This window comes from Muscardinus avellanarius (genome assembly GCF_963383645.1).
Source record: "Muscardinus avellanarius genome assembly, chromosome: 12".
Lineage (NCBI taxonomy): Eukaryota > Metazoa > Chordata > Mammalia > Rodentia > Gliridae > Muscardinus > Muscardinus avellanarius.
In genome coordinates, this window is record NC_137798.1 from 7,841,858 (window position 1) to 7,855,305 (window position 13,448).

General features: G+C 40.2%; 1 protein-coding gene across 1 annotated transcript in view; it reads left to right on the plus strand.

The window, feature by feature from the left end:
- Window positions 1-13,171, plus strand: part of ATP8B4 (ATPase phospholipid transporting 8B4 (putative)) — a gene marked incomplete at both ends in the record, with an annotated part of 117,936 nt that extends 104,765 nt beyond the window's left edge. Inside the window, 3 exons of the mRNA XM_080707016.1 lie at window positions 2,317-2,475; window positions 10,223-10,311; window positions 12,971-13,171. Coding sequence (XP_080563142.1) covers window positions 2,317-2,475; window positions 10,223-10,311; window positions 12,971-13,171 — 449 coding nt within the window. The remainder of the gene's footprint in view (window positions 1-2,316; window positions 2,476-10,222; window positions 10,312-12,970) is intronic.
- Between the last annotated feature and the right edge of the window lie 277 nt (window positions 13,172-13,448).

Sequence of the window (13,448 nt, forward strand, 5' to 3'; positions counted from 1 at the left end):
AATGGGAGCTAACCACTATTGACCTCCTTCCCTTGGTTAAAAAAAAAAATGTCCTTGTACAGGTTTTTTGTCTCATCTGAAACCCCCTGTCAGCCCTTTCTTATTTAGCAATGGATGTCTGGGAAGCTGTCAGTAAGCACCCAGAGGGGAGGGTCTTTGGGGCCAAACTTTTGTCAAACTAGAGAAAGGTAAGTTGGAGAAATAGTATGAGACCATTTGTCTCTCAGTCCTCTAAGAGTTCTGTCTGTTTTTGTTTTTTAGTGCACTGTTAGTGTGAGTAGTCTGGCTGGTCACATGTGGTCAGCTCATGTGACAGCTGGCTGCTGTTACCTACGCCCGAGGGTTCTAAGGAGAAAACAAACCCAAGGAGGGAAGGGAAGCGGTACAAGAAGAAGCATCTTTAAGTTCAGGAAGCAGCATGGGAAGGAGCTGGAGTCAGAATCCACTATAGTTCAGATGCTACATGTCCCCCAAAGGCCCATGTTAAAAGCTCAACCCTCAGGCTGGGCGTGGTGGCGCACGCTTGTAATCCCCGCGCTTGGGAGGCTGAGACAGGAGGATCGCACGGGTTCGAAGCCAGCCTCAGCTACTTAGTGAGGCTCTCAGCAACTTAGTGAGACCCTGTTTTCAGATAAAATATTAAAAAAGGTCTGGGAGTATAGCCTGGAGGTAGAAAGCCTCTGGGGTTCCACCCCTAGTACCACAACAACAAAAAAAGCTCAACCCTCAGCTTGGTACAGTTGGAAAAGTGGGATCAAAGGGGAGGTTTGGACCCATTTAGGGGGCACTTCGAAGGTGGTTGTGGGAGTCTGCTCTCTCTTTTGTGTCCTGGCCATGGGGTTTGGCTTTCCCGTACACTCCAACCATGTTGTACTAACACCAGCCTAAAGTAATGGGTGAATCGGTGAGTCATGGGCTGGAACAATCAAGACTGTGAGCCAGAATAGATTTTTTTCTCTTTATAACCCGATTTACCTCCAGTATTTGTTACTAGGCTACATTACCAACGAACACAGCATCATACAGGGCTTCTCCAGGATCATCTGGTCACCTGTAACCATTCCATCAGTGCTGGAGAGACTCTTTCTTTTCCGAATGGTACTTTTATTTTTCTTTGTTTTATTTTAATTTCATATTCTATTTTTATTTTGAAACAGGGAAAGGGGTCTTGCTAAGTTACCAGGCATGGGCCTTAAACCTGTAATCCTCCTTTCTCAGCCTCCCACATACTGGGATGATAGGCATATACTACCATGCCCAGCCCAAATACTACTTTTGATGTTTCAAACTGCCCTTATGATTTCTGATTAAATAAATATATTTTTAAATTGTTTTTAAGGGCAAGCAACTTGTGGGCACTAATCTCACCCCTGACTGACTTGAACCCTGCTTACCTCTACCTACAGCTTGAATTTTTCATTCTTTCCTCCCTCCTATCTCTTCCTTTCCTCTTGTCTTTCTTGTCTTTAAAATCATTGCTTCTAAAATTCCAACTCCCCTTCTTTGGGTCAGGGGTCAGGTCCGTAAAAGATTATTTCTGGTTTCTTTTACTATTGAGAGTGCTCCCCCCCCCCCCCCCGCCCTCTATGTGTGTTTTCTTATTCAAATGATGGAACTAATTGATTCATTGATTTGGAATGGGCATGCCCTTGGTTTGGAATGGGCTTGGAATAAATAAAAAAAAGAACAAACTGAAAACATCTTCTGGCCAGTTTGGGCAAGTTATATGGTGCCTTTGAGAGTGTTCAGACGCTGAATCTAATCAAGATAAGAAGCAGGGAACAGCTGAAAGGAATCACACGCATTCTCAAACACATGGGGCAAATAAAGGCCAAGTTTTTGTGGGACAGGATATAGTAAGACCCCCAAGATCTTGATCAGGAGCCCAGAAGGACGGTTCACTTTTGTGTGAAACTGCAAGTCTGCCATCTTAACCTGTATGACAGTTCACATTAAGTCAAATGAATGGCTTAGGACTGTCGCCACCTTGTAGTTTCAAAAATAATCTGCTCTAAACTAGAAGTCAAGTGGTTTTTCTTATTTTTAGGTAAAAAGAAAATCTCATGACTTTTGCGGTCTCTATTATTTGGACAGCACAGAAAGCTCTGCTTCAAGATATTTGATGGATTCCCATCTTTGTACCTCCCAGCTTATTATTTTTTTTTTTAGCACAATCATGTATCTATCACACTGGGCTGTCTAAAAAGGAAGAAAAAATATACTATATATCGAAAGTAGGGTGGTAAAATAGTATGGCGGGCTTCTACAGAGAGTTTGGGGTGAGTATAAAGAGTTTTGCTTTTTTTTATTTTCTAGGGATTGTTGTCTGTGAGGCACCCAACAACAAATTAGATAAATTTTCGGGAGTCCTCTCTTGGAAGGACGGCAAGCACAACCTCGACAATCAGAAGATCATCCTGAGAGGATGCGTCCTGCGCAACACCAGCTGGTGTTTTGGAATGGTTATTTTTGCAGGTACAGTCCCTGGCCCAGCGCCGTATCTATGGGATTTTTTCACAGATGTGTGATGGTCTGTGTTAGCACACTCGTGGTCCTCACGTGCAGAGAAGCTCAGGACTGGCGCTGACCTCGGAGTGTGCAGTTCTAGGAGAACAACACTATTGGTTTGAAGATTGTGCAGGGATTCCCAGCCTGGGGAAACCGCCGACAATGAAGACTGTGTGTACTGTGTGCGTCACTGGAGATTGAACCCAGGAGTTCTCTGCTTCTGAGCTGCACTCCTGGCCCTATTTTATTTTTGTTTTGAAACCAGGTCCTGCTCAGATACCGTATGCTGGCCTCAAAACTGCAATTCTCCTCTCTCAGCCTCCCAAGTACCAGGATTACAAGTGTGTGCCACCACATCTTGGACTCATTCTTAAAAATACCCGGGCCTTCGTTACACCGTGGGAGCTGGTTACCTCCCATTCAATTTCTCTCCCGTTGGCCCCATCTCAGACATCACTTTTGTTTTATGTATTAATCAAGCTGTCGTTAAGCTAAGACAAGACCGTGAAAGAAAGTTCCCCACTCTGCTGTTCACAGGGTTGTTTGTGAAGTCCGAGCAGTGTGCTGGGAAAAATCCTTCTTAGAGATCCTGTCCTCCTTCTGTTTATACTACGTAGCCTCTTCCACTGTTTGTAAACAGGACAACTGAGCCTGGTCAGGCTGTGCAGAAGGAGGATGGGGTGGAAGGGGGGAGGAAGGCCTCTCTCTCCTCTTGCCTGCCAGTTTTGCGTTCTCTGGTTTGTTCCAGTGGGTCTCTGGGTCTGAGGTGGCACTCTCCTGCTAAGGAAGCTCACGGTAGCTCCATTTAATAAAGCCGCTAAAATTGTGCTTAATGGCCAGCCCTTGATTTTATAAATCCTGTTTATTGTGACACCAAATTAAGACGTGTTTCGGGTCTGCTGATTATATGTGCAATCAAACTTGGAATGTTCTTTCTTAACTTTTCTCAGCAACAACACAATGTTCATTAAGGACTTAAAAGTGTTCCAAAGCTGGACGAGTCCTCCCGGTTGCTGCTAAATACTCTCAGCTGTGGGCGTTAGTGCCGCTCTCGCTGCTTGGGCCCGGCCATTGTAAGGACTTGAGAAATCCCTAGAAACGAGGCAGGCTGGTGCTTTCATCCAGGGAGGAATCTGGCTTTATGATTCTTTCATCAGATGCTTTTATTCTCCAGGCAGGGAAATGTGCCTATGATTATTTCCTTATTTGCATCTTCTTGCAGAGAAATAAAGGGCAAGGCTTATTCGTGAGCTTCCTTTTACCGCCCTACTCACTGATGGGGAGACTTGAAGGTCTTGGGATGGGAAATACCCTCCTGGCATGCTCCCTCCCTGTCGTCATACAAGTGGAGCGGCCTCCTCCTAGGGATGGGCCATAGCGCAAAAGTCTGTTTGCACCTGTATGGTCAGGTTTGGAATGACTGACTCAGGACAGTGGTTCAGCTGTATTGTGTTATGGTGAGGACAGCTGTCGTGAGCCACCAAAGGCTAAGTTTTCGAACTTCGTTAGGTTTTCTGTGGGGAAGTGCTTTGACATAAAAGGAAGTGGACAGATAAGTTGAACAGGTGTCCTCCAGAATAGGTGTCCTCCTTCTGAGAATGCACAGAATTTGGAGCAGGCAAATGCGGTTTTCCCGGCTGTAGGACTGTCATCCCAGGTCATTTCAACTTGCTGAGCCTTGTCCCAGAGGAAGCAGAGGGATGGGTGAGCACGTGAGTTGGCCCATTGTAAAGTCCCAGTGAGAGGACACTTTGCAAGATGGTGCGTGGTGAGTGTAATTTTCCTTCCTTCCCCATTTTTCCTTTCTTCCATGGTCAGTTCAGAGCACATTGCCAGCTCCATGATCTGAGCTGAGAGAACCCGCTGCCCTTTGGACCTTCGTGGGAGAGAAAGGGAGTCTATCTTCTTTTATATGTCCCGGGACTTCATTTGCAGGGAACATTCATCAGATGGACATTTTTAAACTTTTATTGGGTGCGTTGTAATTTTACGTTGCTTTGAAATACAGAGCGTTGGAAAAGTACATGCACGCTACTCTTGCTGCCCTCCTCACCAAGTCTCCTACTCCCTTACCTCAAAGTATTTGAGACTGGAATTGACAATTTTTCAAATGTTCTTATTTATGGCATTATTTCAACTATGCATTCTTTGTGACTTCGTTCCCCTGTTCCTTCCCTAATTTCTGCTAATCTATCTGGTGTTGTCCTTATTTTCAATTATCTCTCTATATTGCACATATAAAAGAGAACATACATCTACTCATTCTTTGGGACTGGGTATGTTCACTACGTATAATATCTTGAGATCCATCTGTTTTCCTGCAGATGATGTAATTTTGTTCTTCTCTATGGCTGAGTAAAATTACACTGTGTGTATATACCAAAGTTTTGTAATATGTTCATCCATTGGTAGATATCTAGGCTGATTCCATGGATTGGCGATTGTAAATTGTGCTTTTATGAATATGGATATGTAGGTCTGATTATAACATTTTAATTTCATTTTTCCCATCTTTCAGCTCTCAGTTGAGGTTCTTGATAGTTTCCTTTGCTGTACAGAAGTTCTTCAGTTTCATGCAATCCCATGTATTGATCCGCCTTTTAGTTTCTTGTGCCTTTGGGGTCTTGTTGAGAAAGTTTTTACCTGTGTCTATGTTTTGCATTGTTGGACCTACGTCCTCTTCAAGAATACTCAAGGTCTCTTGTCCAATTTCCAAATCTTTAATCCATCTTGAATTGACTCTTGTGCAGGATGAGAAAGTAGGGCATATTTCCATTTTTCGGCATATGGTTAGCCAGTTTTGATTTGCATTTTCCTGATTACCAATGCCCACGAACATTTTTCATATATCTATTGGCCATTTATATTTCTTTTGAAAAATGTCTATCTATTTAGTTGGGTTGCCTATTTTTTAATTTTTTTAGTGTTAAACTTTTTGGGCTCTTTATATATTCTAGATATTAGACCTTTGTCAGATGGATGGGTAGTGAAAATCTTCTCCCATTTTGTAGGCTTTTTGTGTAGACTCTTGATGATTTCCTTTGCTGTGCAGAAGCTTTTTAATTTAATGCTATCCCATTAATTGATTCTTATTTTAATTTCCTGGGCTTTCAGGTTCTAACTGAAGAAGTTTCTACCTGAACTTGTATGTTGGAATGTTGGTTTTATACCCTCTTCCAGCAGTTTCAAAGTTTCTGGTCTAATTTCTAGGTCTTTGAATCATCTTGAGTCGACTTTCATTAACTCAAGGATAAGAGGTTAGGATTTTTGTAAAGCAGACGATGCCTCCAATGACTTCACTTGGGGGACAAAAGTTAATCGAAAGCTTAACTAGAGTGATGGCAGGCAGAAGAGTTAATGGCTGCTTTTATCCATGTTAGAGTTGAATGAGGGGTGTCTCAGGTCCCCCAAGTCTTGAGACATTTGGCTGAGGAACGATTTTCAGGTGAATATGTAGCTCTTACAAAATAAATTCAAGCTCAATTTTTAAGTATTCTTTTTGCATTGTGACTCTAGTTATATTTGGCAGGCATGGTTTACTTTGCAAATGCAGAATTTACGAAGGTTTATTTATTTATCTATTTATTTATTTATTTATTTATTTATTTATTTATTTTTGGTGGTACTGGGGTTCCTGGAAGCCCTTCTACCTCTGGGCTACACTCCCAGACCTATTTTATATTTGTTATTTGGAAACAGGGTCTCTTAAGCCAGCGCGGCTGGCTCCGAACCAGCGCTATCCTCCTGTCTCCGCCTCCCAAGCGCGGGGATTACAAGCGTGCGCCACCACGCCCGGCAGAATTTATGAAGGTTTAAAACACATATGTAACAAGTTATTGCCGTACTTCCCTGGCAATGACTTTCCTTTCTGATCAGGAGAGAACAAAGTCTCATTTCTGGGGTGGAATTTTTTTTTTTTTCATCTAAATAGTCTAAAGGGGCCAGCACCCTCTTGGGGCACACAAGGTTTTTGTACTGGGAGTCTTCCGTTGGCCTCTCCAAGCCTCACTACTGTTCAGAGCAAGAGCTTTAGAATTAGATATACTAAGTTCTGCCTCTGACATGTACTAGACAAGAGTCTCAGGCAAGTTAAATTCTTTATGCTTAGATCTCCTTATTGCCAAACAGAGGATATTTGTACCTAATTTGTCAGCTTATTGTATTATTAGCTGATACAACAGATTAAAAGCACATCGCCCATTGCCTAAAACATAGCAGATGGTTAATAAATTAATTGATTCACTAAAATTTAATTGTTTATTGAATGCCTGCTATATGTGAGGCATTGTGCTGCAATTCACTGGGGATTAAAAATGTGAACAAAACCAATGCAGTTCCTCTGCTCATGTGGTTTTTCAGCCTCTCAAAAGACATTACTCTCAAATAATTATAATAATGAATGTTTAACTTCAAACTGAGATGATTACTCCGAAGAAAAAGCACAGATTCACAAGAGCGTGTAATGGAGGGAACTGATCAGACCTGAACTCTACAGAAGGCTTTCCTGATGAAGCATGGGCTGGGAGTTGAAGAATGAAAAAGTTAGGAAAGAGATGAAGAGTACAGGAGATGAAAAGAGCTAGCTTGTGAAAAGGCGCTTTGTGAGCCCAAGCCGTGTGGCCGTAGCTTAATAAACTGGGCATGGTGGCACTCACCTGTAACCTCAGTACTTGGGAGGCTGATATAGCAGGCTTGGAGTTTGATGCCAGCCTCAGCAAATCAGTGAGGCCTTCAGAAAGTTGGCAAGAACCTGTTTCAAAATAAAAAACAAAATAGGACTGGGTGTATAGCTCAGAGGTAGAATGCCCTTAGGTTCAATTCCCAGGACCACAAACATAATACAGAACCAAAACAAACGAAAAACTTAATAAGGCCCACGTGACTCAGAAAGCACAGAGGATAGAGACAGACTTGTGACTGGGGATGTGGAGACTGGACCATGGAGGACTGTCCGTGTTATGCCCAGATCTGGGTCTTTATCCTAAGAGCTTGGGGAAGTTGTTGAAAGTTTTTAGCAGATGGAGCATGTATGTGTTGAATTTGAAAGAGTCACACTTGCCTCTTGTGTTTGTAGCATCTGCAGATATTCAGCAGGTCCTGGGAATAGTGCCTTGTTGGGGTGTGAAGAGAAAATATTGATTAGAGTTCAGACCAGAGTGGATGCAGGGATACAAAGTCACCAGGCTTTTGCAAGTCAAGAGACAATGGACTTTGGATTAAAGTGGGGGTTATGGAAATAGAGAAGATTGGAAAGTTGTTAGAAAATGGAATTGACAAGCCTGGATGACCAGATTTAAAAGTGAGGGTGAGCATGGGTGTGGCGGCACATGTTTGTAATCCCAGTACTTAGGAGGTTGAGACAGGACAATCGAAGGTTTGTGGCAAGCCTCAGCTACTTAGTGAAGCCCTCCACAACTTAGTGAGACCTTGTTTCAAAATAAAGAATAATAAAAAAAAATAGGACTAGAGATGTAGCTCAGAGGTAGAATGCCTCTGAGTTCCAGTCCAAGTATGGCATAAAATAAAATGAAATAAAATAAAAGTGATAGTGAGAAAGGTATCAACTATGACTCTTAGGTATCTCTCAACCTTCACAATTAGATGGATGGTGGCGCCTTGCACTGACTAAGAATCCCTGGAGGAAGATTCTGAACTAGGCTGGGTAAGGGCCATGTGGGGCTGTAGAAAGATCCAGGTGGAGAAGTCATAAAAGTAACTAAATATATGGACCTAAGCATATGAGCTTAGAGCTGAGAGAAGGAGTATCAGCTGGAGATGTACATTTGGTCTATAGACTGCATTCTAATTGTGGCCCTGGGTAAGAGTGCCCAGGGAGGGTAGATGAAATACAAAGAGGTGCCCTATGCCTGAGTCTTAAGGAAATCTCAGAATGTCACAGCTCGACAGAGGAGAGGGGTTGAGCATCACAGAAGACAGAAATGGAGCTGCCAAAAAGTAGGAGTAAAAGCAGAAGGGCATCATCACACAGAAGCTAAGGGAAGAATGTCTTTCCTAAGGCTCAGCAGTCAGCAGTGTCAAAGGCGGTTATGGAAGATGTTGGTGATCAGCCCCAGATGTTTTGATGTGGTGACTGGCCTCAAAACTAGACTGAATAATGCGTGGGAGATGAGGAAACAGGGGCTGTTGAGTATTGACAGTCCTCTCAAAATCTTTTGACCATGAAGGGAAGAAGAGATGTGTATCGAGTCAGCTGTGGATGTGTTTAAGTAGGTGCTTTGCAGTCTGATAAAGTAGGTTCTTTAGTAGTCTTTATGTATGTATCCTTGAGACATGTGAATTTGTAACATTGAATTGAATTGGACTGTCAATATTCCAGTTTTTAGCAATCACAAGCTTTATTTGGTCCTTGTGATCTTTACTACAAAAGAAATATTTCTCACCCTCGATGTCCATATGACTTTAATAAACAATTCTGAGAAAATGTGGGTGGTCTCTTTTTTCACATCAGTGTCTGGGAATGGGACACTGGGGTACAGTCTCCAGCTCAACACAGTGAATTGTTCTGAGACCCCGATCTTTACTTCTATGTGTTCATTAAGAAAAATAAGTGTCTTAAAGACTGTGTACCCCCTTCCTGATTTTTAGAGTGGAATGTAATTTCATGTGTATCTCTCTTCTTTTCTTTCTTTCATTTCCCCCCTCCCTCCCATATTAAATGGATGCATGGATCAATGATAATGAGAAGATAGTGTGAAATGGGAATGCTACAAAAGTCAGTTATGATGAACACAATCTCTTCTATTTAGCATTTTCTGTATCAATAAGGCATTTTCTAAGAAATAGATTCTAATATTCTGCTTTGTTAATCATCCAATAATCCAACTCTTATCAGTTAATAAGTCTTAGATTTCCTTGAAAAATGTACTTGGTAAATGTAATATGAGATAACACAGGTTTAAGACAATTCTTGCTCTTATAAAAAGTGCATATTTTATATAAAGTTGGCAATCACAATAAAAACTTAACTTGCCAATGTATTTTTTGGAGTTTTTCTAGTTTCTCCATTAAGGGCACCTCAAACTTTTTGGGAAACAGATCTGGAATTTGATATTTTTTTTTATCTTTCAAGTTTTTACCTTTGTATCTTGAATTGTTTATTACTAGTAAATCTTTTTTAATATTTCCACATTAGTCCTCCCTCTTACTGTGTTTGTTGTTTTTGACTGCTTCAAACAAGAAACACATCCATGCGCAGATTACTGAAAAACAGAATTTCTTAACTTTTATAACTTTTAACAGAATTCCTTAACTTTTCTGAGTTTATTCTAAGGAGGCCAAATCTCTTGCAGTTTCTAGGTTTGTTGCTAAGCCACTAGTTAAGAATCATGTACAAGCCAGGCATGGTGGTGTGTGCCTGTAATTCTAGTACTTGGGAAGCTGAGACAGGAGGATTTCAGGTTCTTGACCAGCTTCTACAACTCAGTGAGATCCCCCAGCAACGTAATAAAATCCTGTTTCAAAATAAGAATAGGCCTGAGTTTGTAGCTCAGGGTAGAATGCCCCTGGGTTCAATCCCCAGTACCGCATATACACAAAATTATATAAACTTAATGGTTCTTGCTTTTAATGAAAATGGAGTTATTTCCCTTTCAGAAACAGCGAGATGAGTAGGAATTAATAATATTAATAATAGTGCATAATCTAATTGATGTAATTGTTTCAAAGTTGTTGCTTTTTTTAAAAAAAAATGCAGGTCCTGACACTAAACTAATGCAGAACAGTGGGAAGACAATGTTTAAAAGGACAAGCATTGATAGATTGATGAACACTTTAGTGCTGTGGGTAAGTTTCTATAACAAAATTAGGCAACATTACTAGTCATTTTTACCTTAATATATTTCTTACATTTTTCTGAATTCTTTAGAAGCCCGCGCTCTTTGTGGAGTTTGTATTTGGACACTAGGCATTTGAGGCTCAATTATATATGCCTTCTCTGTCTTAGATTATGATAAATTCTCAACCAGTGGTGGAGTTGATCATAACAGGAAAATTAGTGCTTCAAGACTAGCCTCAGAAGTTAGTGAGATTCTCAGAAACTTGGGAATATCCTGTTTCAAAACAAAAATTAAAAAGGGTCTGGGGTATAACTTGGGGGTAGAACACTGCTAGATTCATTCCCTAGTACCACATACACACACAAAAAGAAGAAATATAAGGCCAGCAACATTGAATCATGTTCTCTTGTGTACCTTATCACAGACTTAAAATCTTAAAGAATTTGAACTCAATATATATTTGCTTAACTGGAACCTGAATAAAAAAAAAAGAAGTAAATTAACACTTGCTGAGTACAAAATATTAGGCAGGCTCTGTTTTGTCTCAAGTATTACTGGGCTTTCTTCCACCTAGACTCATCCCCATAGGGCAGAGTACATGGGGTAAAGGTGACATGCTCTATGTGGAACTTATATCTTTCCTAGAATTCCAAATTTAAATGGCCCTGATCTCTTTCTGGGGCTTGCATGGGGATTGTGTATCTATCCACCACAGTAAAATGAGTGGTTGTGAAGCAATGACTGTCCCAACTTTTCATAATGGAAAATAGGGTGATCCTTTGGGGGTCTTAGAAACCAATGACATCCTTTAGTGAGGGCATTTAATGCCAGATATCACCAATGTTAAAGCTTTAAAGCCACTAAGGGGATGTTTTAGTCAAATGTTTTCACTACTGTTGTCCAAATAACTGACCACACAACATAGAGGGAGGGAGATTTATTTGCTCACAGTTTTTGGAAATTTCTGGGCTCAGTCCATGTGCGGAAAGGGTGTGTGGAGCTCAGGCCATGGAGACAGAAATCAGAAAGAGGAAAAGACCAAGGCTCTGCTCTCATATCATGGAGGCTAAAAGCAAGAGAGAGGGAAAAAGCTAGGTAAGGCTCTGCTCTCATACCATGGAGGACAGAAGCAGAGAGAGAGAGCAAGTAAGCAAGCATATTCAAAGACAAAAGCATAGTCTTTAAGATCACACTCTCAGGGACCCGCCATCTCCAGCCACAGCCCGCCTGCGTAGATTACCACCCAGCAAATCCATTACAACAGATGTCTCCACTGATGAGGTTACAGTTCACATGACTTAATCACATCAGCTCTGTACATGAGTACAAGAGCTTTTTGGGGGGCATTTTATGTCTAGCCATAAGAGGAGGATACTGTGATATAGTTACCAAATTGGTAGACTACTGTTTTCTAATATATGATTTTCTAATATGTTATAAGGGGTTTCCCTCCAATTTTATCTTCTTGTGCCCTTATTTTATTCGTGAGAGAATAAAAAAAAAAACTCTAGAACTTATGATTATTCTTTCTTGGAGGAAGAAGAAAATGGAAGGAAACACATTCCTATTTTGTTCCCACTCTTCCCTCAATGGTGGCTGGTCTCAGCTCCCAAATTAGGGTGACACTTAGCAGAAAAAAAATCCCTAAATATCTTTTTCCTCTCAAGTCTTATCACATTCATTGAATTTGTTGTCCTTCCTTTCCAAGGCTGTGATTTTAGACTCAACAACAGATTGACCTTGCCATGTATCTAATTGTTACACCTCAGAAATGTTTTCTTTTCTAATCTTGATGCTAATAATAATAATGTAAAGGCCTCCTAACAATTTTTGAGTTGCTCCTATCTTTTTAATTTAAAAAAATCATAACATTATGTTGCGAGACTACAATGTACCAATAAAGGTATTTAAAAAGTAAGAAAGCATATATATATATATATATATATATATATATATATATATATATATATTTTTTTTTTAAAGTATTTCAACTAATCCTTAACTTTCTTGTTGACCTTCAGTTAGGATTGTATAGCCAGATTTATAGCCAAGAGACTCAAATCTGAGACAGTTCCTTTCACTGATACTTTCTTCCATTTGCTCTTGTGCTCTGAGTGGTTAGGTAATTTATCACCCAAACAGGATTGGTGAAAAGGAACATTAGTAAAATTATTCTTGGATGATAGATGTAAACTGGGGTCCATTCAGGGCAAATCAGGGTGCATGGTCTTTTTAAGCTACATAGATGTGTATATTTTTCATAAATTGAGAATGCAAAGTTATTAGCTATGTGACAAGTTATATAGTCATATATGTGATAAATTATATAGTGTGAAAGTTATCTCTGTATGACAATATGGCAAATTATATGGTCTTTCTGTCCTATGTCTTATGTTGTCTTGCTTTTACTCTGTGGAGTATGTCAAGTGATTGTTTTCACCTCAGAGGCTCAGTGGCAGACTTGAGAAAAGCATATGTCAAAAATTGATCTTATGTTCCTGACATAAAAATGTTAAATTTATTCATATGACTGGTGGTAAGAAAAGGTTTGCATAATTTTATGTTCAAATGACAATTTCTTAGAGTTAGAAGTATAATGAGGTCATGTTGATATTACTAGTCTGGGGTTCCAGTTAACCTTAACCAGATTTCTATTTTTGTTTTAGATTTTTGGGTTTCTGGTATGCCTGGGAATTATTCTTGCAATAGGAAATTCAATCTGGGAGAATGAAGTTGGGGGCCAATTCAGAACTTTCCTCTTCGGTAATGAAGAAGAGAAGAACGCTGTGTTCTCAGGATTTTTGACATTCTGGTCTTACATCATTATTCTCAATACGGTGGTACCCATCTCATTATATGTGAGGTAAGAAGAGAGTTTATACTTTAACGAAGCCATTTCATCAAAAGGCTTTGTCTCAGCAATCACTTTTGTTTGTTTTAAAATTACAACAGTGAGGTAGATGTCTTGCCCTGACTGCTCATGATCTGCTACATCTGTTACAAATGAGGCAGCTAAGCTGTTTAATCTGTTTAACTTTTATGTCTTCAAATTAAAATGTAAATGCATTTGATTTTATTCTTGATTCGATTTGGTTTCTTAGGAATGTTTTTCTTTGGGATACACGAACTGCGATGTAATCTCAT